Genomic DNA, 24410 nt, shown 5'->3' on the forward strand with positions numbered 1-24410 from the left:
CAAAGAAGTGATTTTGAGATAGAATGTAAAATTTGTCACAAGAACTTAACTCTTTCTATACGTAATTATTTGGATCTTCATATAAGAAGGAGACATTCGGACAAATTGAAAAAGACGAAAGAAACACATGACACAGTTGATTCGCTCAGAACGCGTTTCATCATTTCAAACGGACACAACGTCTATGTCATTAACTATTGTAACTAAAAAGAATCTGTGGGAATATTATATACAACTGCCGGATTTTAAAGCACAATGCATGTTTTGCGAAAATAAATTTGGTTATATAAATACTTCTAACTTCAAAACGCATACAGCAAAATGTCATATCAGTATTTGGAAATACGAAAAACAGAGAAAACTAAATTGGCTATGGATATATTTTATGTATTCAAACGAATCATTTTCTCAATGTATTATCTGCGATGCAAATGTTTTGTCTACATCTGAATCTGTTGGAAGTCACTTACAGTTTGCATTCTAAAGAACAACGGCCAAATCATAGACGTCAAAATTGATCCCGAAAATATTGGACACAAAGAAGTGATTTTGAGGTAGAATGTAATATTTGTAACAAGAAATTACTCCTTTCTATTGCAAGTAATCTGAATTATCATATAAAAAAGAAACATTTCGACAAATTGATAAATACGAAAGAAACACAAACACAATTGGTTCGCCAGAACGCGTTTTATCACTTCAAACGAACATAACGTTTAGGTCATTAACTATTTTAACTAAAAAGAATCTGTGGGAATATTATGTAGAACTGCCGGATTTTAATGCACAGTGCATGTTTTGCGAAAATATATATAGTTATATAAATTCTACTGACTTTAAAATACATATAGCAAAATGTCATAGTAATATTTGGCAATGCGAAGAAGAAAGAAAACTAAATTGGCTATGGATATATTTCAAGTATTCAAACGAATTATATTCGCAATGTATTATCTGCGATGCAAATGTTTTGACTACATCTGAATCTGTAGTAAATCACTTAAGTTTGCATTCTGATGAACAACTGCAGAATTATATACTTCAAGATTGGCCACAAAAATATTGGACCTTAAGAAGTGATTTTGAGGTAGAGTGTGATATTTGTAACAACAAATTATCTCTTTCTCTTCCAAGTCATCTGGAATATCATATAAAAATGGAACAATTAATTAAAAAATACGCAAGATCAGACGATACAGTTGATTCATCAGAACGCATTTGATCACTTAAAACGGAACAGTGTGTATGTCACTGAAAGGTATTCAATCTCGAAGAAAAAATATTTTTAAACTTTGGTAAGTTCACATGGATCATTAAGAATATATTTTAAATATTTCAGCTTATTGGCATGAAATGCATTATTTATAATAAGAACGTTTTATTTTTATTTAAAAGTTTAGAAGATTACTTACGCTCGCATTAAAAAAAACATATTTCCGGGATTATTTATGTGGAAGTACGTACATACCAAATGTCATGATTTCGAAGTAGAGTGTAATATTTGTCAGAGAAACATATCTGTTGCTGTCAGAACTTATTGCAATCATCATATTGAAGACAAACATTATTTGGCAACCCAACTAAGCTAAATAAAAGAATGACATTAAGTTTTATTGTTATTACTAGGTATAATTAATTTTTTATTTATTTCAAATCGCGTTTAATTTACTAAAAATATATAATATAATGATCACACCAAAAACCAGACAATTTATTTTTTATTTTTATGTGAATATTACAATTGTTTATATAGATTTCTTCTCCCCCGAAAGTTGACAATGGGAACGATGATAACGGCGTCTAAGTAGTATCACAACCAGCAATAATGGTAGCTTTAATTTTGACGAATTTAATTTACTAAAAGATATATACAAGAAAAGTAGCATATATAGCGCTTACAAATGATTATTTGCTTTATGTTTATAAAATTATGAATATGATAAATTTAGGTTTAATGGAAAACAACATTTTTGTAAATTATAACTATGATTATAACTATATTTATAACTATAATTTTATTATGTTTGTATGTTCTAAATTTATGAATTATATTCATAATTTTATTTACTGAAATCTTATATTCTTAATTTTATTTACTGAAACAATTCAATAAAATAATCATTGACTTTTCTGTAATGATAAAAATACGGACAATTTATGCTATAATTTAATTTAAATGTTTAATTTTGATATAATTTTTTATATATTTTTTCTCATGTCTATAATCTTTTATATACTTTCGTTCTTTTCTGTACTTTATATAAAATTAATTATTATAACATCTGTAAAAGTCTCTGAAATGTATTATATTAATTGTCGATCAAATAGATCAATTGAAAAATATTAAATGTTAAATTTATTTAAAATGTTACAATTATTTCAAGAAATGTTTATGTAATACATGCGGCATTCATCTCAATGTAAAAATAAATTCATCATAAAAGAGTATGTCATTTTATTATTTAAAGGTAGAATATTGTAGGAATTGTTTACTCCTGCGACAGTCACGTAGCATTTTGCATCAATTGTGTAACATTATATTTATAAAATGTTACAGATACTTAGCGTATTTAAGAAAAATATTACAATACTTATAGTTCTTAACATTATTAATTATTCCCAACGTAATTTAATTTAGATTTTATTTCAAATATTTTTCTAATTTTCAAAATGTTATTATTAATTACATAATTGTTTTATAAAAAATTTGCTTTAAAGAATAAAAAATGCAATGCTTGTAATCATTATTTTTTTAAATAAATTATTTTACGTAGCAAATATGTAATGTAGTTTTGCAATTTAGATTAGTAGTCTATTACAATTAAAAGAGAAATCAAACAATGTAGATTTGTTTGGTTAAACATTAAATTTTACGTTTGATATAAATGGTTTGCGGTAAGTGCAAGTGATTTTTGGTGTTTTATAGAAGATACATTTAAAAAAGAAATCAAATGCCGTAGATTCTTTAATAATAAATAATTCTTTAGTTATAATAAATAATTCTTTGTAACAAAAAAATAAATGGTGCAATAGTGCGCGCTGATGTGACTGATTTAATAAAATTATTTGTGAGTTGCATACTTTAACAGTTCATATCTTGAGAAAGTCAGTTAAATTACATTTAACAAAGATTTCTCTCATGAAATCTATCATAATCATTGTCCTTCCTCAATCCTACACTATTAAGCAACGCCGAAATTACGTTTGTACGCAGACAAATAACTCGATCAAATTGCATTTTAACAAAAAAATTCAAACATTTAGAATATTAAATAATATTATTTTTAATATTAGTTTATAATATTAAATTTAAATTTTTAAAAACTGTTATTATTAAGCAAATAAGAATGGAATGCTGTAATACGAAACTTAAACCAATAATTAATAATTTATTTGTTACATAAGCAATATTATTTGAGCATTATTTCTCACATAATCGTATATTTGTGTATATATAAAATACAATGCCCCGTGTAGAAAGTTTTATAAGGCTTTTATAAGACCTTAGCTAATTGGTTTTAATATTAATCGCGCCCTATTAAGATAAAATAAAAAAAACCAAAAAGGAAATGTAACAAATGGTTTATAAGGCCCTTTTAAGAAAGAAAATATATCGATTCCTGATTAAAATATCTTAATTTGTCAAAATTTTATTTTATTTTGACAAAGATCTATCGAATTCTGATCAAAATATTTTTTCATAAAAGTCATAAGGGTTAATAGCGTTAGATAGTACAAAAATGCATCTATATAATATTTAATCGCATTTCTAAAATCAATATAAATATTAATTCAAACTCCAAGATGAATTAATGTTTATATTACTTTTGCAAAAACAACTGAATGCTAATAGATCTTTGCATGACTATCTAGCACTGGTACTAATTAACTTTTACGATCGTAATTATGATTATTACGTATTATTACGATGTAATTGCATATATCAGAAGAGCCATCTTATATTATAAAAGTATTTCTTAAGGATACAATATTTGAGAAAAATAAGGATTCAATAATGCTTATCAGGATCTCAAAAGGAATTATTAGTATATTTTAATTATATTATAAGGCTTAATACTCGAGATTTTATTAAAATCAAGTATTACTATAAGTGCACTGAAACAATTTATTATAGAAATTTTGTTCTACTTTTACATTACATTAAAAAATTATTAAAAATCAATTTTTATACATAAAAAATAAAATATAAAAAACTATATTAACCATATATAATATATTGAATCCTTATTTTTCTCAAATATTGTATCCTTAAGAAATACTTTTTGGGTCCTAGTAAGTTAGCCCTATTAAAATATGTATATATGCAGTTAAGGCGTCCTCATGAAACTCTAATAAAGCCCAAATCATCTAATAGTAAAGCAACCGGTTTTAGTGTATTCTTAATATGTACTTATCGGAGCATCCAGTTTTTTAAGAAAATCCTTAATAATTTTCTACACAGGATATCCTTTCGCTGTTATCATCTTACATCTTGCCATGAGATGTCACCGCGTGTTGTGAAAATTATTAGTTAGATTTGGCCGACGTATCGATATTTACATTCAAATGGAAAATAATACGCCTTCGTCCTCTTTTATACTTTCGACAGAGAGGTTCTCGTATCATATTCAGTTACACGCGGTCAATCATTTCAGATGGACATAATGTCAGCAAGCTGTGAAACTAAAAAGTCTATATGGCAATATTATACAAAACTGCCGAATTTTCAGGCACAGTGTCAGTTTTGCAAAAATGAATATAATTATATAAAAAACACAAACTTCGAAACACATATAGCAAGAAAGCATCAAAAAATTTGGAAATACGAAAAAGAGAGAAAACGAAAATGGCCATGGATATATTTCAAGTATTCAAACAAATTATATTCACAATGTATTATCTGCGACGCAAATGTTTTGTCTACATCTGAATCTGTAGAAAATCATTTAAGTTTGCATTCTGAAGAACAACGGCATAATCATAGACGTCAAAATTGGTCCCGAAAATATTGGACACAAAGAAGTGATTTTGAGATAGAGTGTAATATTTGTCACAAGAACTTAACTCTTCCTATACGTCATAATTTGAATCTTCATATAAGAAGGAGACATTCGGACAAATTGAAAAAGACGAAAGAAACACATGACACAGTTGGTTCGCCAGAACGTGTTTTATCACTTCAAACGGACACAACAACTATGTCATTAACTGTTGTAACAAAAAAGAATCTGTGGGAATATTATGTAGAACTGTCCGATTTTCATGCACAGTGCATGTTTTGCGAAAATATATATAGTTATATAAAATCTACTAACTTTGGAACACATATAGCAAAATGTCATAGTAATATTTGGAAATACGAAGAAAAAAGAAAATTAAATAAGCAATGGATATATTTTAAGTATTCAAACGAATTATATTCACAATGTATTATCTGCGATGCAAATGTTTTGTCTACATCTGAATCTGTAGGAAATCATTTAAGTTTGCATTCTGAAGAACAACATAATCATAGACGTCAAAATTGGACCCGAAAATATTGGACACAAAGATGTGATTTTGAAGTAGAATGTACCATTTGTAACAAAAAATTTTCTCTTTCTATTGAAAGTATTTTGAATTATCATATAAAAGCGGAACATTCGAACAAATTGAAAAAGACGAAAGAAACACATAACACAGTTGGTTCGCCAGAACGTGTTTTATCACTTCAAACAGACACAACGACTATGTCATTAACTATTGTAACAAAAAAGAATCTGTGGGAGTATTATGTACAACTGCCGGATTTTAATGCACAGTGCATGTTTTGCGAAAATATATATAGTTATATAAATTCTACTGACTTTGAAATACATATAGCAAAATGTCATAGCATAATTTGGAAATGCGAAGAAGAGAGGAAACTAAATTGGTTATGGAGATATTTCAAGTATTCAAATAAATTATATTCACAATGTATTATCTGCTATGCAATTGTTTTGTCTACATCTGAATCTGTAGGAAATCACTTAAGTTTGCATTCTGAAGAACATCGGCAGAATCATAGAGTTCAAAATTGGCCACAAAAATATTGGTCACGAAGAAGTGATTTTGAGGTAATGTGTAATATTTGTAACAATAAATTATCTCTTTCTCTTCCAAGTCATCTGGATTATCATAAAAAAATGGAACATTGAATTGAAAAATTTGCGAGGACACACGACACAGTTGATTTGTTAGAACGTTTTTTATAACTTTAAACGGAACAGTGTGCATGTCACTAATAAATTTTTAATTTTGAAGAAAAATTGGTATTTTTAAACTCTGGTAAGTTTACATGCATCATAAAGAATATATTTTAAATATTTCAACTCATTTGCGTGAAATGCATTATTTATGACAGGAACGTTTTATTTTTATCTGGAAGTTTAGGAGATCACTTACGCTCGCATTTAAAAAAGAACATTTTTCAGTATTGCTTATGTGGAAGACCGTACATACCAAAAGTCATGATTTCGAAGTAGAGTGTAATATTTGTCACAGAAGCACATCTGTTGCTGTCAGAACTTATTTCAATGACCATATTGAAGACAAACATCATTTGGCAAGCTAACTAAGCTGAATAAAAGAATGGCAGTAAGTTTTATTGTTATTAATTAGTATATTTAATTATTTTTTTATTTCAAATCGCGCTTGATTTTTCAAAAATATATGATATAATAATTCCACCAAAAATCAGACAATTTATTTTTTATTTATATGTGAATATTATAATTGTCTATATAGATTTCTTTTCCTCTGAAAGTTGACATGGGATCGATGTTAGCGGCGTCTATATAGTATTACTATCTGCAACAATGATAGTCTTAATTTTGACGATTTTAGATCACTAAAAGATATATACAAGAATAGTGGCCATGACGAATGATTATTTGTTTTATGTCTATAAAATTATGAATATAATTATAAATGTAGGTCTTACAGAAAACATCATTATGTAAATTATAACTATAATTATAAATTACAATATGTTTGTTTTAAATTTATTATCTATATTTTTAATTTTATTTACTGAAACAATTTAATGAAATAATCATTGATGTATTTCTATGTAAAGGGATAAATACTGACAATTTATATATTATAATTTTATTTTAAATATTTAATTTTTATATAATTTTTTATGTACTTTTACTCGTATTTATATTATTTTTTTTATATACTTTTGTTTTTTTTTAATTTTTTATAAAATTAATTATTATAATATCCGTAAAAGTTTCCGTAATGTATTAAATTAATTGTCGGTGAAATAGTTAAATTGAAAAATGTTAAAATTTGTTTAAGAAATGTTTATGTAATATATGAGGCAGTCATTATAATGTACAAATAAATTCATTTTAAAAGAGTTTGTATTTTATTATTTGAAGATAGTATATTGTAGGAATTGTTTATTCTTGCGTCAATTAAGTGGCATTTTGCATTAATTGTGTAACATTATACTTATAAAATGTTACAGATATTTAACGCATTAAGGATAATTATTACAATATTTATAATTTTTATATTTATTATTTATTTTTAACGTAATTTAATTTTAAATATTATTTCAAATATTTAAACAATTTTTAAGGTTTTATTATTAATTACATAATTGTTTTATGAAAAATTTGTTTTAAAGAATAAAAACTTTAATGTTTGTAATAATAATTTTTTAAATATAAATTATTTTGCGTAGCAAATCTGTGACGTAATTTTGTAGTTTAGATTAGAAGTCTATTACAATTAAAAGAGAAATCAAACAATGTAGATTTGTTTGGTTAAACATTAAATTTTACGTTTGATATAAATGGTTTGCGGTAAGTGCAAGTGATTTTTGGTGTTTTATAGAAGATATTCAAAATGTCTGTTTTAAATCTTGATATATTTCTGAATACTTGTTTAAATACTTTCTGGATTTTGTCAAAGATGTAACTTTATTGCTTTAATATAAATGTTTGCTCAAAGTGCAGTGCAATTATTTATTTTCGAATTATTCTATACTATACATTTTATGTAATAATCTAATCACAAAAGGTTATTAATTTTTTTACACATTTTTACTCGTGAATAACAGAACTCGTGTTGAATAACGCTGTATATAGTGTATAATTGTGACAATAATAGTAGTTTTATAACATATAAGTAATATTATTTTATATTATTATTTTTATTAAAGGTATTGTTATAATATATATTTCTTCGTAACTAAAGAAATATATAGTGCGCGTAGCGCTGTCTAGTATAACATATTAAATCTCTGAGTTTGCTTTCGTCAAACATTTTGATATACGTTTCAGATACAATGTTCGTATTATCAAATTGGCGTATTCCGATAATGCAAATGTAGTACGAATTTTTAATACAAATATAACACGCTTGCTATGATATGCGCAAACGATCAGCATATGCTGCCGGCTTATCTCATATATCTTTGTTATTTTGTTTTGGAAATTATTTATTTCGTTTAGCAAAGTGAGATATAGTGATTATTCACAATTGTTCCTAGATTGAATTCGAATTCTTTATACATATATGTAGATTTCCATACACACATATGTAAATAATTGATCCTTATTCTTCAAGGATAATGGCGGATATCACATATAACCTTGTAAATTCTTTATTGCTGCTTTTATCACACGAGTGAAACTTGATATTTTTTATACAACAGATTTCTGCGTTACTCGCTGCAGAATCGGCATTATCGACGTCGCGCGCGCTAGTGCAACGCGACAGTTTCGCGAATGCGACGCAAGATGACGGCGGAGCGTGGTCGTGCACCTGTAGTGACAACACGTGTTACAGCTGAGTGGCGGTTTGGTTATCCGAAAAAGTGAGTATAGTATCAGAGTGAATTTTCGTAACGTTTTTCTCGGTTGCCGTTCGCCCTAGGTTTCGAGGAACGTCCGACGTGCGTAGGAACGTCGACGTATTACGCCGAAGTGCGCTGCTATTTACACGACGGCAGCATGTGTCGTCATTACTTCACCATAATATCCCGAGGGAAACACTTAACCTTGACTGTCGCCTTTCGCGATAATCAATAACAATTATTGATGGCCGTGCTGCGTCTCGCGAATGTGTTACAAAGTGTATGCGCTCATGTGATTATGCCAAACAACAATCTCGATCGAATATTGACTCGATCGAATGTCAAGTCGATTCGATCCCGGCGACGCTAACCTAAATCTTGCTGCGACGTCGCGAGCATCGGTGTACCCGATGTATAAATCTGTTCAGTTACAACGAATCGCTGGATTATCGTTTCTCGGAGCTATCGATGATTTGGATTCTCGCGAATTTATTCAAAGTTAACGGCTTTCACACGCTCGTTTTGCGTTATTGCAAAGGCATCGCCGTAGGTAACCTTCGTTTCCCGTCGGTTTGTTTTGCTTCGTTTGCCGCGCTTTTGGGGTACGCGTGTAAATTTTGGCGCCCGCGCAGCGTCGCGTAGTAACGTGGAGCAACTAGGGAGACGAAATCGATATATGGATATTGCCACAGTAGAATCGTGTTGAGTTTGAATTGTACTTGAATCGCGCTAAAGAGAATCAAAGTACTTAATCCTTTATGCTTCTATGAATGTGTCTCTCGCAACAAACACATATTGAAAGCTTGATTCATGTCGGACGATGGAGTGCAATCATGCGTTATAATATCGTGTCACGGTGCTTCAAAACTTCCGTTGATACGGCTGGGTTTGCGATTGATTGCCCTACCACACGGAAGTTTCGAATTCCACTAGATCAGATTTCAAATTCCGCATCGCGATTACAATCTGATTCAGATTGTGAACTCATACGTTTCGGCTTAAGGTAACATGTATTTCGAGAATAATTTGAGGTTATAAAATTTAAAATGTAACGCGTAGAAATAATTTTGCCGATTTTTGTATAATTTATAAAAGCTTGCATTGAAATACCTTTTGTGTTTTTAAATAATTGAATATTGTGTTTTATTAGAATTAGATACTTTTATAATAATTCAGTGCGAATAAAATGATAAATGTCATATATCGGATGTCATTTTCTACATCATCGTTTTTGATATCGCGTTTGCAGCGCGATTTTATGCGAAAACGTGAGAAAAAAGCGATCACGAATTAATTAGCGCAACATTATATCCGATTATTTGTGATATTTCTGGTGAAATTTCCATCTCGATTTTTCAGTCTTGACATTTCGCGTAAATTTACTTTTATTAAAATTTCCGATTGTTGATATCAATAAATTTACACGTAAGCGATGTGGTGTCGTGGTTAATAAAGTGCCACAAAGCAATAGATTGCATTCTCGCTTCAATATCTCTTTTATATCGGAAAATTACTTTAACCGCGATGTTTACTGGCTCATGAGTGTGCTGAAGTGAGTAATAATTAGGAATTTTTAAATGCGTATCCAAGCATATCAGAACGAAGCGGCGCGTGCGATATCAAACCTTCGTATTCAGCACATTTTCTCGATTGTTATACGAGAAAAATAATATTTGAATTTTATTTATTTTTTTAAATTTATATAATTGTATCGCAATAAATTGTGTGGACACGAAGGATTAAATATCGAGATGATTAATGCATGTGGTATTTATTTTCAGGTGATAGTGATCGGTAGGGAAGGAATGAGCTGCAGGGATTCCCGGAAGGTGCATTAGGGTGAGTACGTTTTCAAATATTTGCTTAATCTTAATTGGTAGATTAAGACCGCGTTGGTTGAAATACTTGTATTTTAATGTCGAATTCGAAGAAACAATTAAAATACCATTTCTTCGAAGCTTTTTTAAAGATTTACTGAACTGATGGAATACCGAATTGATAATCTGACGCTTATACTTTAAAACATATGTGGGATTTTGAAGCTTGATAATTGACGCTTGAGGCTTTATTTACAAATCTTATCTTTGCAGAAATATCTTTAGGAAACTAAATATTCTCCATATTTTAATAACTTGAATTAATACAATATGAATTAATACTCGAACAGTACAATTTTTGCACGTTGCAAGTATTAATAAGCATAAATATTACAAACGAATATATTCATTAAAAAATTAATTAGCAAAAGTGATTTTCAATTTGCAATTCAAGTAATACAACGGAAATATTTATATTATTTAAAAACTTAAATCAATCTTAATCTAAGTTATTGGGTAGGTCATTAGCTGTGTATAAAATGACACTGTATATATATTGCTGATATGAAACATGTTTATTAAAAATCTATCGCTCTCTACGTCTACTACAGTAAATATCACAGGTACACGTTTCTCTATCACAAAATGCTCTGCTCGGTCATTCGTACAATGTATCCGCATCGTGCGTTGTATCTCTTCAGAAATCACCGAAATTGTCTCGCCTTGAGAGATCATCTGTTGTCATTCGTTCTGTATCCGACCGACGGAGAGACTCGTACAACAACGTTATATCGGCGAGATAATAAAAAAGAAAACATCCTCTCGATAAAAGTATGAAATAAACAATAGAAAACATCTAACTGTCGAGTAAATTAAAGCTTCAGCCGTACGCGTGGCCGCGAGAGAAAACTACGCATCGAGATCCCAATGTCTCTTCCCTCCCCCTTCTTCTGCTCCGATTTCTGCGGAACGTTGTTGAAGATGTTGGTGTGCGAGGATGTTAGAACGCGCCGGAGACAACAATTCGTGTGACGGTGTGTCGATTCGAGTGCATTCTTAAGCAAGTGAGACTGCTTCCGAGTCCTAGGGTTGATCCTCGCGCCGCGCAGCAGCAGATTCAGCCTCCTTCTTCTTGCGGTGCTCTTAGTCGCGGCGTTCGTTCCGTTCAGATCACAGACGAGATTGCAACACCGGCGTCCAGACGCCTTCCCCCCCCTCCCCCTCCCCCCCCCCTGATTGCTTCGAATAATGCTTTGGGGAATCTCGCCTTTTGCCGGTTACTTCACCATAGCCACATCAAATGGCCGTTCACCAGGGTCGCCAGATAAGCTCGTTAGGCTTGGCCACCTGCAGGAGGCCCTGGTGGCTCTGGGAGACGGTGTCGATGTCGGTTCGCACCGGGGATGGCTGGCTGGACGCCGGTGTCAGCGGCATCGAGTACTCGTCGGAGCTCAACTCGCTGCTGGACAACGAAGACGGCGAGGGCTGCGACGCTGTTACGTGGATCGTCAACGGGCCGGTCTTGTCCATCGAGTTGAGTTTGTGTCCGAGGTGCGTCATCAGTTTCGTGCCGAGAGCGACGTCGACGCCCGGTGTCGCGGCTAGGCAGCGGCTGACTTCGTTCGCGCAGTGCGTGTAGCCGGCGCGGAAGCGATCGGCGTCGATCACCGGATTCGCCGAGAGACGCTGCTGGCGCTGGAGTTTGTGCAAGTGGCGCACCGTGAGCTCCAGGATGTCGGCTTTCTCCAACTTGGCCACATTCTCGCCGTCACCGGCCAGCGCGGTCACCATCAGGTCTTTCAGCTCGTCGAGGCAGCGGTTGATGCGTGCTCGGCGTTTGCGTTCCAACATCGGTTTCATCACCTGCGAATCGAGAGAGAAACGGAATCGTTATAATTGACGCTCGTGAAATTGGCGAGAAGGATAGTTTCACGCGTTTCGAAAACTTTCGAGGCCGGAGGCTAATTCGAGTTAATTGCCGCGGAGCGAAAATCGATCCGAAGTTAGCGCGGTGATTGGAATGGCGCGACGATAAGATATCGAGGTGACACGTACCTTCCGATATTGATAGGTCCTGGAAATCGGCTGCTCCTGCCCCTCGACCATGATGATCTGCTCGTGCATCTGCATGGTTAATCCTTTTTTTTTTTTTTCCTTTCGCGATGGGCGACACTGAAGAACTTTGCAAGAACTTCACTAAGATAACTGGCTTATCGCGAACGCGCTCTTATCGGACCGGGTTCGTCGAACTTGAGAAACGACCTCGCTGCGATTGCGTCGTCGTTGTCGTCACTGCGAGCTCACTGGCGGAAGGAAACACTGCGGTGTTAGCTGAGCTGACACACGTAGGTCTCCAGGCACGGGTCCTCGAGTGAACACGAACGGAGCGTGATTGTAGTCGCGTTCGGGCGAGGCTGCTCCTTATATAGGCACGGGCCTGCGCGCGGACGGGAGGGAAACACGCTCTGCGGGGCCGCGCGGTGGGGAACAGGCCTTCCGTGGGAACGGTCCGTAGAGGTTGGTTCCCAAGCCAAGCACACCACCTGTAAGCGGCAGCTGCCAGACACGCGCCCACACCAAAGCCATCGTCACCGATTCCTTGCGTCCTTGTTGCACCTAGTCGCGGCGGCGCGGCGCGGAGTGCGATGCTCCCTACCTCTCTCGGCCGATCGTCGACGAGTGGTCGTGCCGCGGTATGCACGGCTCGTAATCGTTCTTCCTCTCTTTCTCTCTTCCGCTCTATCCTTCGTCTTCTCGTTCCCTCCGCCGTTCCTTCGTCTTCTCTCTTTCTTCCTCCTTAGACGGCTTCTCCGTCCTCCTTCCTCGCTCATCGTCGCGTATTTCTACAAGCGCTCGTGTAAAAGGACTAGATCTCGACCGACATCCTTCTCTCTTTGTCTCGGGGTAAAATAGAGAGGCTTCCTCCGTCCCGCCTGTAAGGTGCAGCTTTTTCCACCAACCCGGCAGCTTCCATGCTCGTGCTGGATCTTCTTATCGAGATTCCGCGCCTCTTCCCTCTCCTCTCTTTCTCTTTCTCTTTCGCTCGCTCCTCGCTTCTGGTTCTCCCGCTTCGCCGACTGTGGAGCGTGCTGGGCACAAGTCCGGCGCGACTCCGGCTCGTGATTGCAATCCCACCGACTACACGGTGCTGTGAATCGCGCGTCTGTGTATGAATGCGTGTATATGTTCCGTCCGGTCCGGCCACTGTCGCGGAATTAGTATTGCGACCCTCGGTGGCGCGATTGATCGATCGTTTTACGCATATTAACACGGACAAGGGGGGAGGCAGGTGAAAGGGAATCGCGGATGAGCTCGGTAAAGTTCGTCGCTGCAGAGGGATATGACAAATCGGTTGTCAGGCCGTTCGGTCGTGTACCGGAGCGATTAATTAATTGCACCCCGGCGCCGGTTTCTGCCTTCGTTTCCGAGCGATAGCGCACTTCTGCGAATATCTGCGTCGTCAGTGAATGGGATTGGTGAGCGAATAGGGACTTGATATAATAACCCGCTCGTTAACTCGCCGCGCTTTATCTCGCCGACTATTGCTGGGAAATAATTAGTCTTATGTTCCATGCTTGTATAATTATTCAAGAATGTAGATTGTTAATTTAAGATTAATTCGGAGGGGAGGAGAGGCCTGTTATTTCATTTATCCGTTCTTAATACATGACAGTTCAATGCTGCGTTTATTGCGAGCCCTGTTTCACTTTCGCGATACGTTATTTAGAAAATTATAAAAAAGGCGAACTACAGAAAAAATCAGTAATCAGTTAATATTTTTTTTCATCTATTTCTGGCATGTAATTGATTCCGCGAATTCGAGAAATTTTACTTACAAAATATGCAATTTTGACGGTAACAAAAAGATTACGACTTGCAGGCGGAGAATACGCGAACGGTTAAATTTCTTCGCGTTTTCAGTTTTATTGTTAATACGCTATCCGTGAATTCCTCGGGTGGCGGCCACGATATTTGGGACCTCGATTACGCGTAATTATCGGGTGTGCACCGATAGCAATTACAAGAAGCTAATGAGCAAAAAGGTCTCGCGTGTATATTCAAAAGCGTCCTTCTGGCGCGCGCGAGACAGTTTCTCGTCCGTGCTCCGCTTGGGTAATCCTATCGTTCAAACGGGCGAAAATTGGGCTCCGAAAGTGGGCCTGCGCTTAGCTGGCGCGGCTTTAATTTCGCGGAGATGCTCGTAAAATCGTCCTCCGGCTTCGGATAGTCATAGCGCGAAACGAGTATCCCGGGCGCGCGTCTCTTCCGCGCGCACTTCGAGATACCAATTTCGGCGAGCCACTAGCTGAATTATATTCTACGCGTTCATGTCGTCCCTTCTCTTCGCCCCTTCTTCTTTTTCCTTTTACTCCCCTATACTTTGTGTTCTTTTTTCTTTCTTTTTTTTTCGCCCTTCGTCCACTCGTTTTTCCTTCGTCGTTTCCGCCGTCTTCCGACCGACCACTTCGCTTATTTCGCGACCGGATACTTAAACGTCGTTCGCACCGAATAATTACGCATGCTCGTTTCGAGTCCCCCCCCCCCCCTCCCTCCTCTTGCCTTTTTCTTCTTGTGCTCTTATGACCCTACGGCATTCTATTTTTTTTTCTTTTACAACCACTTCATCGTTATCTTGTTCTTGTTTTTCTTCTTCTTCGTTGCTTACATCTCTTCTTGCTACCGCGGCTCTTACGAGGCTTCCTGCTCTGTCTCTCTCTTTTTTCTCAATCTTCTACACACTTTCTTCTGTCCCTTCTATTTTCTCCCGACTTCACTCTCCTTCTTCGCGTATCGGCCAATTGCGTGTGTCGTTAACGAGTGGCGGTACTTCGATAGAATCCGACCTGATCACGAGATAATACTGCTCGTAACTCATTTCCTGTCTCGCTCGCTCGTCCGCTTTGCTCATCGTCGTTGCGCGTCGTCTTCGATCTTCTCGTATCCGCGCGCGCGCGCAATTTCGTGGGGCCTAATTAGCGTGCTGTTGCGGGAATTTAAGTGACTGAGACGCTGCACGATGTAGATGTAACCACGAGGGCCCGTTCAGTGAAAGCGGACCGATTATGACTTCCAAGAATAATTGATGACGCACAAGGATATCCGGTGTCGATTTTGAGATTTCTTTGTAATCTTTATTGTGTGCCGTGTCATCAAGAAATTTGACTCGTTATAAAGTATCATTGTTCGGCAAAAAGAATCGAAATAAGTATTATAATAATTGAAATTTAAGAATAAGTTTCTATTTCAACCGAATGCATTATACGATATTATAATAATATAATATTACATTTACGCACTTACTCGTTTCATTAATTAAGTGTCAAGTAAGATACGAAGATATATAATCTAGTTTGCATATCAGAAAATGGCAAATGTTTTTTTTTAAATATGTGTACAAAAATACAAGAAAACATCTACATATTACATATTTATATTCGAATATTTATAAACGTCGTATATTATATGAGATATTGTATAAACATACTATGCAATATTATATTAAAATAGCTAGCGTGTTGTAATCGAAAGTTTCGTTCCACTGACGCGCGTGTTTAACCAAATACATTTTTTATGCGTAGAATACCTATTATGTCATTTATCGAGATTAAAATCGCACGATTTGGTAACGAATTAGTCAATAATCGAGAATCAAACGAGTTATTTTATCCATTTTCATGATGTTTTAAGATTGCGTTTTTTTATCGTATTTCTTGTTATAATCGATCAATTTAAAAGACAAATCTATTTGCATATATAAGCACATATACAGAATAAGTCTAAGGTGACATTAGAAGCTACTTATTGTACATCTTTAGGATTCACTATAGTCACCATTAAATAAATAGCTGTTTGTTTTAAAACGTTAGAACGTTAACTTACTGACAAAAAGGCAGATAGTGTAAATTATAAATTTTACACTATTTACTTCAATTTTTATAATTGATTTTATAACAAACATTTATAACATAAGTAAAATATCTTTTATTATCAACAAAAACACTTAACCAAAACATCTTTTTTTTTTTTAATGAAAAGTTGAAAACAATAATAAGTAGAATGTTAATATTAATGTTTTATGATTAATTCCGATATTGTAAATATCTGTTAGATACACTTTTCATCGAGAGAGTCCCTGAATTTATTTCAAACAAAAAAAAAATTCTATTAATTTTTATGTTTTGCTGCTCATAAATGCAGAATCTCGATAAAAAGATTACTCGGCTCATAACAGTGCTAGTGTTAAATAGCTATTTATCTGTAATGTTTTCTCAATAAGTAAGCGATTGACATAGTCGCGGCGGTTGCAGGCCAGAAAATCTATAATGCACGTAAAAAAGAAGGCACAACTTTGGCAGAAGGAAAGGCTAATGAAAAAAATTCTAGCATGTCATTCCAGCATAAGTTAATTTAATTATCTACTCTTTGTATATCACTTCCTGGCATTGCCTTTTTCCTGCATATTTTTTCTTTCACTAACACCTGTGTCCGTTTTGGGACAATACCAGTCGGTTTTTTTTTGTCTTCTTTTAAATTGTAACCTGAGATAAACCATTTTTCCTATTCTTTTTTTTTCACGGAAGCATATACGGTCACAAAAACCTTGAATTTTTTGTGGCGTGACGTGACAGTTTTAAAATTGCTCGAATTCTCGCAGCGACCATTTCTGCTCAGCCTCTTACCGGCGATTTTCCGTTTACTAATCTGCAGTTAGACTCGCGTACATTTCTACGCCATTGCTGTAACTGCGCGCCCAATGACGAATCATTAAAGCGATGCAGTTCAAAGAACAACCTTAATATAATGCCACGTGCCTGTTTGAAGTCGGTTTCCTACCACATTTCATTAGACATCGTTTTTGCGATCGCACGCGTAGACGCGACGCCTTGAGTATCAATGAACAATGTAGAATCGATGTCACGCCACGCTCGGCGCCCTTCGCACGTGTTTGCGCCGCAACACGTGGCGTGCGACGCTAACAGTGTAGCGAACGGAAGGAAGGAAATGTAATCGATTTGAAATTGATAAATGAGTATTAGTGGGCTATTTCATTTTTGTACATAATGCAAGGACACCGAAATGAGAGTTATTAATATTGCATAACATTATTCTATGTTTTACAATTTAAGTGTAATCTATTTCCAACATTAATCTTATAATTTAACAATTTTTAACCATGAAAAAAGAGTTTTGGTATCTTAAAGTTCTTAATGTCTTTTAGCTTGAAAATTTATATATAAGTCCTCTCTTTCTCTTTTTCTTATAACCTGTGACCTTATTTTTAATAACAGATTTTCTGATGAATATTCTTTCTTATAAAAAATATTGACAAAGTGCCATTAGTTATAAGCGATTAAAGTTTTGCGCTGATTAAATTTTATGACGAAAAATAAGTAATAGAATTATATTCATTAGTGATATTTAAATAGATTTTAATAGAATTGTAATTTAAATGTTAGAAAAATATATGACATTGAAACTTAGAAAATTGGAATAAATAACAATCTCTCTGGACATTTTCGGAAAAATTTATATCAAATTTCAATCAAATTGATATCAATGGTTGGAGAATCTGTATTAAAATTAAAATTATGATCATGTGGTATAAAATTATAAGAAAGAGAGAGAGAGAGAGAGAGAGAGAGAGAGAGAGAGAGAGAGAGAGAGAGAGAGAGAGAGAGAGATGTTGCCATTTTGCTACATTATACATGATAATCTCTAGTATATAACACTTTTGTTTTTGATAACATTGAATGATTATACCGAACCTCGATTCTGCGAAGCAAATCTTGGTGAAAAACGTGTTACGATGATGAATTTTTTTTGTCAAAGTGGTTGCAGTCTTACATATGTTAATCGCGATAATAGTGCTTCGTAGTATACTTGCGGCAGTCGCGGAATTGATTATTAGCACACGTGTTGTAACCGCGTTCCGTCGCACCGTCACCGATCCGACAAAGTTCTCGTTGTTGCAACAACGTCGCGCCAACAGATGCGGCGCCGCATGAATTTTCTCACACTCTTCGGTCGCGCGAGGTTTTTACTTTCCCAGGTTCTCTCGCTGTCGGAGCGCGCAGCGTGTAATGCACATACGCGTATACGGGGTCGTGCGATCGCGTGCCCATCTTAGCGAGAGAAAAAGAGAGAGAGAGAGAGAAAAAGAGACTTATTAGTAAGTGCATCAGCTGTTCGTGAACATATGTCGTTTGGCTCGTGCCAACGATATTGTGATCTCCCATCCCGAGCTCGGCCTTCCCCCTTGTCATATCCCCTTCGATATCAAGCACCCTTCGGTAATGTTGGTTCGCACGCGTCGACTCGCGCGCGCACGTATGACATCCCGAGAAAGCGGAAGATAAGGGTCGACACCAGCGGCGACAGGATGTGCGCAATAATTAGGTAGTCGAGCTCGTGAGAACTTGGTCTATTTGTCCTCGTCGTTGGTTCCGTTTTAGTGCGTGCGACGAATAATAACGAGGGGTTGTTTCGGACGACGGCGTAGTGAAAGGTGGTATATAATTTAATTTATCATTTTAAAAATTGGACAGATCTGTAATTTTTACAAATTAAGATAGATATACAATAGGCTGCGTTATAAAAGGACACTAATTTTGATATTGTTATCACGAGAATCGTGTGTCTTATTTTTAATAACGTTTTTTTTAAAATAAAAATATTAATATTAGGAAGATTAATCGCATTGACGTAACAACGCGACGAATCGCAAGTTACGACGATCTGAGGCAATCTTAGAAGGTTACGAGATGCGAGAGCTGAATTATCGTGAGAAACTGATCGGGAAGAGAATCCGTACGATTAATTTCGAAGCGCGATTTGCCCGAATGGAGTCGTACTTTATCGTGTGCGCGCAGTTCGCGACATAAACGTGAACGACCTTCTGACCTACTGCGCGAGTAGCGTAATCGTAAAGAGGCATAAGAAGCGCAGCGTCGACGGTCGCGGCGTAAGAAAGGGAAGAAGAGCAAGAGAAGCGAGAACGGAACATTCTCACGGCGAGCGTTGGAGTTCACCTGGCGCCGACGTGTGTGCACATTGAGCCGTTGCCGCTGCACTTCGCCCTCTTTAAATGACCTTTTCTCCACCCCGATTTCTTTTTTTATTCTTTTAGCAGCGCTGGCCCCATGGCACGTGCTCACAATGCCGGCACACGCCGGCGTTACTTCCGTACGCGCGCGGCCTTTTACGCGGCTTTCTGACAATATCCGGTAGAACCTGAATCGGCTGTGATCTTCGACCTTTTGCATATTCACGACTTGCGGTGCAACTCGTTTTCTTTGCGAAATTGGGGCAGCTTCCAGCCGGTTTAAAGTTAAAAAAAAATCCTGGGGCTTATTGTTCGCAAACGTCGTTGCAGTTTATCGCGTGTGAATTGTTAAGATTTTATATAAATTGTCGACGAAATTTTATTTAAGAAGAAATTCGTGAATGATTTATGAATGATAAAATTGAATAGATAAAAAAGAAGCGATTTGTCAAAAGAAACAGACAGGCATATATATCTTTGGCGCGTGCAGCAAATCGACGGATAATGAACAACGGCGCCCATCGTCCACGTGTCCGACAGTCGATGTTCATTTGTAAATTATTAAGTGATTGTCACGTGTCGTTTAGTATATACTTTGTGTTCGCAGAACAATGAACTCCATTGAAAATCAAGTGTCATGTCGCATGAATAATCTACGAGTTTTATATATTAACTAATTCCAGATTTTAACGATTAATTCAAGATCTATAAATTTTATTCGAATTATCGAATCAAGACGATCAAAACTCTCTATCTTTCTCGCAGTTATGTCCGTTACACGCGGATATGTATCATTACGTTATACATCTCGATGTAACAATTCTAAACGCATTGAGGACAGCGTGAAAAGATTTTGTGCGGTGGCTCGAAATCGATTTAAGAAGTCTGTCTCGGATTCTCAGACAGGCTATCGTCGTTTGTCGGAAAGCTGCGGCACAGATAGGACCCCGAAGGCGCCCTTTATGGGCCTCGTTCCTCTCTTTCTCCTTTTTTCTCTCTCTCTTGGGTCTCGAGATTGCGCACGTGCTGGACTTTCCCACGCATATAGCACGCAGCCGGCCTGCGGCCCGAAAGGGAGAGGACACGCGGTACGGGGAAAAGAATGGTGCACGCCTTGCGCTCTATTGTGTCGAGCACGGGCCCTGAGACAGTGGAAATTAAAGGTCTCCTCTACGTCGTCGACCGCACGGGTCCCGATCGTGCAAAATGCCAACGCGAGCGCACGAGCCGGGGTTAGTTATAGCGAGCGAAAACGATCTCGGACCGTGATTCAACGGAACGCTCCTTGCGATTGATGACACGAAACGGACGACGTATCAGCCCGGCCGGACGCTTGTTCGCGATAATAGCCGAACGCATGGCGTGCATTATGAGCATAATAATGACGAGCTGACGTGCCTGCAGCGCCTGCTCGTCGTCGCTTGTATAGTAGATAGTTCGACCTGAAATTTGCAATTCATGCCAGCGTATATTTGCAGTTTTTATTTTACATGTTAATATTTTTATTCAGATTATTGAATTTATAGATCTACTCCATTTTCTTCCATTTTTTTTCCTCATTAATTTTTCCACAAACCTGCTTTTAGTCTCTCCTTATTCGTTGAAAGGCCGCATTAAAGGATTTGAGAAAACGCTGATAATTTGATTTACAAAATTCACTACTTCACGATAAGCTCTGTAAGTGCCTGCGGAGAAACAGGTCTACAACTTGACTCGTAATATTTATTATTTCGCGGGAAATTTTTCAGAGACCGAACGACGGGAAGTAGAAGGAGGAGCGTTAAAGCGAGGATTAGAGATTTGTTTTTTCATTGCTCTCTCATTGCGTAAACGGCGATACGCACAAATCGTCGGCGATCTTTAACTAAAAGCCGGACGATTTCACGAGTTGTCGGATTTCCATCTGGAATTAATGATGCGAACCGTTCGCAACTGGTGCGATTACCGTCTTATTATCGCGTTTCATTAATACACGCCCCGAGAAATCGCATTTACCACATACAGAAACCGGATTTTATTTTCTCTTATTTCTGTTCCCATTAAAGTATAATATAATAAAATTATAATAATATAATAGAATAACTAGAGAATTAGAATTTTACGAAAGATTTAAGCGACTAAGCGATTCTGTTCGAAATTAACGCGGCGAGTGTAAATCTTGCTTGGCTTTTTAAGCCACGTGGATATATTTTAAAAGCATTTTTTGCAATTCGACATATATTATTGTAAATGCCGCGATATTATTGTGCGATAGCGCAAATGTTACGCGATATGTTAATACGAAAGCAGATAATACGAGAAATTAATGCTAATCCCGGAATGCCAGTCAACTGACTGAAGCGGTGCATCATAGAAATGCTCTTTTACATGAAGTATATCGGCAAGATAGCTCAAATCTCTATCGCAACATACTCAAAGTACTCGAATCACAAAAACTATTGAAGCTTTTTATTTTTCTGCCGCACGCAAAGCTTGTGCTATTTAATCCTTGATACATGTGATATTTTTTATATTGTTAGATTTTTATTTTTAACAGTAGGAAAATAAGATGCATGAAATAACATGTGCTGGTTGAAAATTCGCCGGAGAAAAATTCCTTTTCATTGAACCGCATGACGCAGCTTTCAACGATGCAGTTGCACACTGAACGTGTCGCCAGATATATCTGACAGGAGGCACGAGCATTTCTTATCCCGAAATTCCGACACGGCTGACTCATCATCGTCCTCATAATTTTCTTTGAAATTGAGATAGGACTGTACAAGGAAATCGATAAAGATGACTGGTCGGAAATTCCGACGTTCCTTCCTGGTCCTAAAACTTTGCACGTCACATAATTATTTACCTCCTTCTCTGATGTCCTTACTCGGACTCTTCTTTTTAATCTCATTTCGATTCCTTACGCGATATGAATTAAACAAACGGCGGACGGAGTCTGAAGATTGCGGGACTGCTGATTGTGAGTGGACGAAAGGTATTTCGAAATGTCGATTCATTAAAACGGAATACGAATAAATTCTGGTAAATACACGCTTGAATAAAGTTTTGCAATAACTTTGGAACGTGGTTTCTGACGGATTATATTAGCAATATCGCATGAGAGAGTGTCGACGTAAGACCAACGAACTTAAGTTAAAACGGTCGTCAAAATGCTCGGTCAAGAAAAAAATGCACAATTTATGTGATTTATTAATGACAGGAAACTTTAACGTCCCGTGGACTTGAAATTGCGTACAAAACGTGTAATATTCATACAATGAATAATAATACAAAATTATTTGCATATAATGCTAGCTATACGTTAAAAGAATTATTTCCGCAAATAATTCAATATTTTTAGTTTAAAGTTTAGCTAATGCAAAAGAGCTTCTTGTTTTTATGAATCCTTATTTTTTTATTTATCGAATAAAATTTAATTTTTTTTAATAAAATATTCCCGCAAAAAATTATTTGCACTCATTTTATTGCGCGTATTTGATTTGATTTTATATATACCGCTTATGTTATAAATTCGCTTGTGCTTTTTACGGCCAAGTTTTGCAGAAGCTACAAGATTTCTGCGAGTTCGTAAATTTAATACGTCACGTTTCTGGACTGTCACGCGCAACTTTGTTTAACCTATCGTTTCCTACTTTGCATTAGTCATAAATTTAATTTGTCGACTTTCGCGGACGCCTTTTTCTCGCGCGTGCAGTAAAACCGCGCGCCGAAATGGCGTGTAAAACGGCCGCGCTTCGCGCTCGAAAACGAGAGGCGCGTTCGTGATTTCGCTTTTAATCGTGCCGGAAGCTCTCGTTAAGCGGCATCCGTTAATTGGTCCATCCGCCTCGGTCATCGGGCAAAAATATGGTACCTGCGGCACTCGCGCGAGGCCCCGCGGCGCGGCGCGTCGCCGCTCACGCGCTTGCATGCATACACACGCGCCCGACACACGCTCGCATAATATAACTCGCACGAATGAATGGCGCTGCCGAGCGGACGGACGGACGGACGGGCGGATGGACGGACGAGCGGACGAGCGGACGAGCGGAGGAGAGAAGAGCAGGCGTATCTCTCTCGTTCTCTCCCGAGCTCCGAGATCTAACTACCACCTGCCTCATTTTCCCACGAGCCTCGAGCGAACCTCTCGAATACCGATGAGATAGACGAGGACGAATCGCCCGCCGGTGCGACGAGGAGAGGTCGAGCGCCGGCGACATGGAGAAGGACGAGGATGAGAGAAGGTGGTAACCAAGAACGAGATACTCCGCAGATAGGCCCGTCGGGCGTGTATGTGTGTGTGTGTGTGTGTGTGCGAACGCGGGAGAACGAGGCCGCGGGAGAACGAGGCCGCGGGAGAGGAGATCTTGAAACGTCGGTCAGGGCAGGTAGAACACGTGCTGGTACGAGGTGAGTCAGACGCGCGGGAATATCGGAGCGCGCCCGCGCGTTCTCCCTCTTTTTCTCTCTTCCTCCTGTCCGTGCAAGTTTTGTACCCTCTGCACTTATCTGCCTGTACGCTTCTTGTATTTGTTCTTGTTGTTTGACAGCTATCTTTTATACGTTGGAATGTAAAAATGAAACCTCGTCTGTCCGCCAAAAATTGTTACAATTTTTATATATTTTTATATTTTTTTATATATTTTTCATAAAATTGTGCACGCATATGTTACATACATTTTATACATTTATTCTTTTCCAATTTTATTTATTTATTTTTTTAAATAAGAACTACCGT

General features: G+C 36.7%; 2 protein-coding genes across 3 annotated transcripts in view; one reads left to right on the forward strand and one right to left on the reverse strand.

Annotated features, from left to right (window-relative positions):
- Positions 1–8761: 8761 nt before the first annotated feature.
- LOC105670992 (tubulin monoglutamylase TTLL4) overlaps positions 8762–24410 on the forward strand; it is a 152262-nt gene continuing 136613 nt past the window's right edge. The window contains exons 1-2 of one of the 2 annotated variants that reach the window (XM_067347977.1): positions 8762–8854; positions 10615–10672. The gene's annotated coding sequence lies outside the window, so the exon portion shown is untranslated. Of the gene's footprint in view, positions 8855–9537; positions 9837–10614; positions 10673–24410 lie in introns of those variants that run through there. The other variant, XM_067347978.1, reaches the window with a different exon arrangement.
- LOC105679459 (enhancer of split m7 protein-like) lies at positions 11203–14280 on the reverse strand. The gene is made up of 2 exons (XM_012379504.2): positions 12706–14280; positions 11203–12513 (listed from the first exon to the last, which is right to left on the reverse strand). The coding sequence occupies exons 1-2, from the start codon at positions 12778–12780 to the stop codon at positions 11959–11961; spliced, it is 630 nt and encodes a 209-aa protein (XP_012234927.1). The 5' UTR covers positions 12781–14280; the 3' UTR covers positions 11203–11958.

This window comes from Linepithema humile, chromosome 1 (assembly GCF_040581485.1).
Source record: "Linepithema humile isolate Giens D197 chromosome 1, Lhum_UNIL_v1.0, whole genome shotgun sequence".
NCBI lineage: Eukaryota > Metazoa > Arthropoda > Insecta > Hymenoptera > Formicidae > Linepithema > Linepithema humile.

What these genes read in the sequence shown, in the direction of transcription:
- LOC105679459 (XM_012379504.2), bottom strand. Translation starts at nt 12,780, where the DNA reads ATGCAGATGCACGAGCAGATCATCATGGTCGAGGGGCAGGAGCAGCCG. An exon ending in GGACCTATCAATATCGGAAG is followed by an intron (nt 12,514 to 12,705) that starts GTACGTGTCACC and finishes CTCGATTCGCAG; the next exon opens with GTGATGAAACCGATGTTGGA.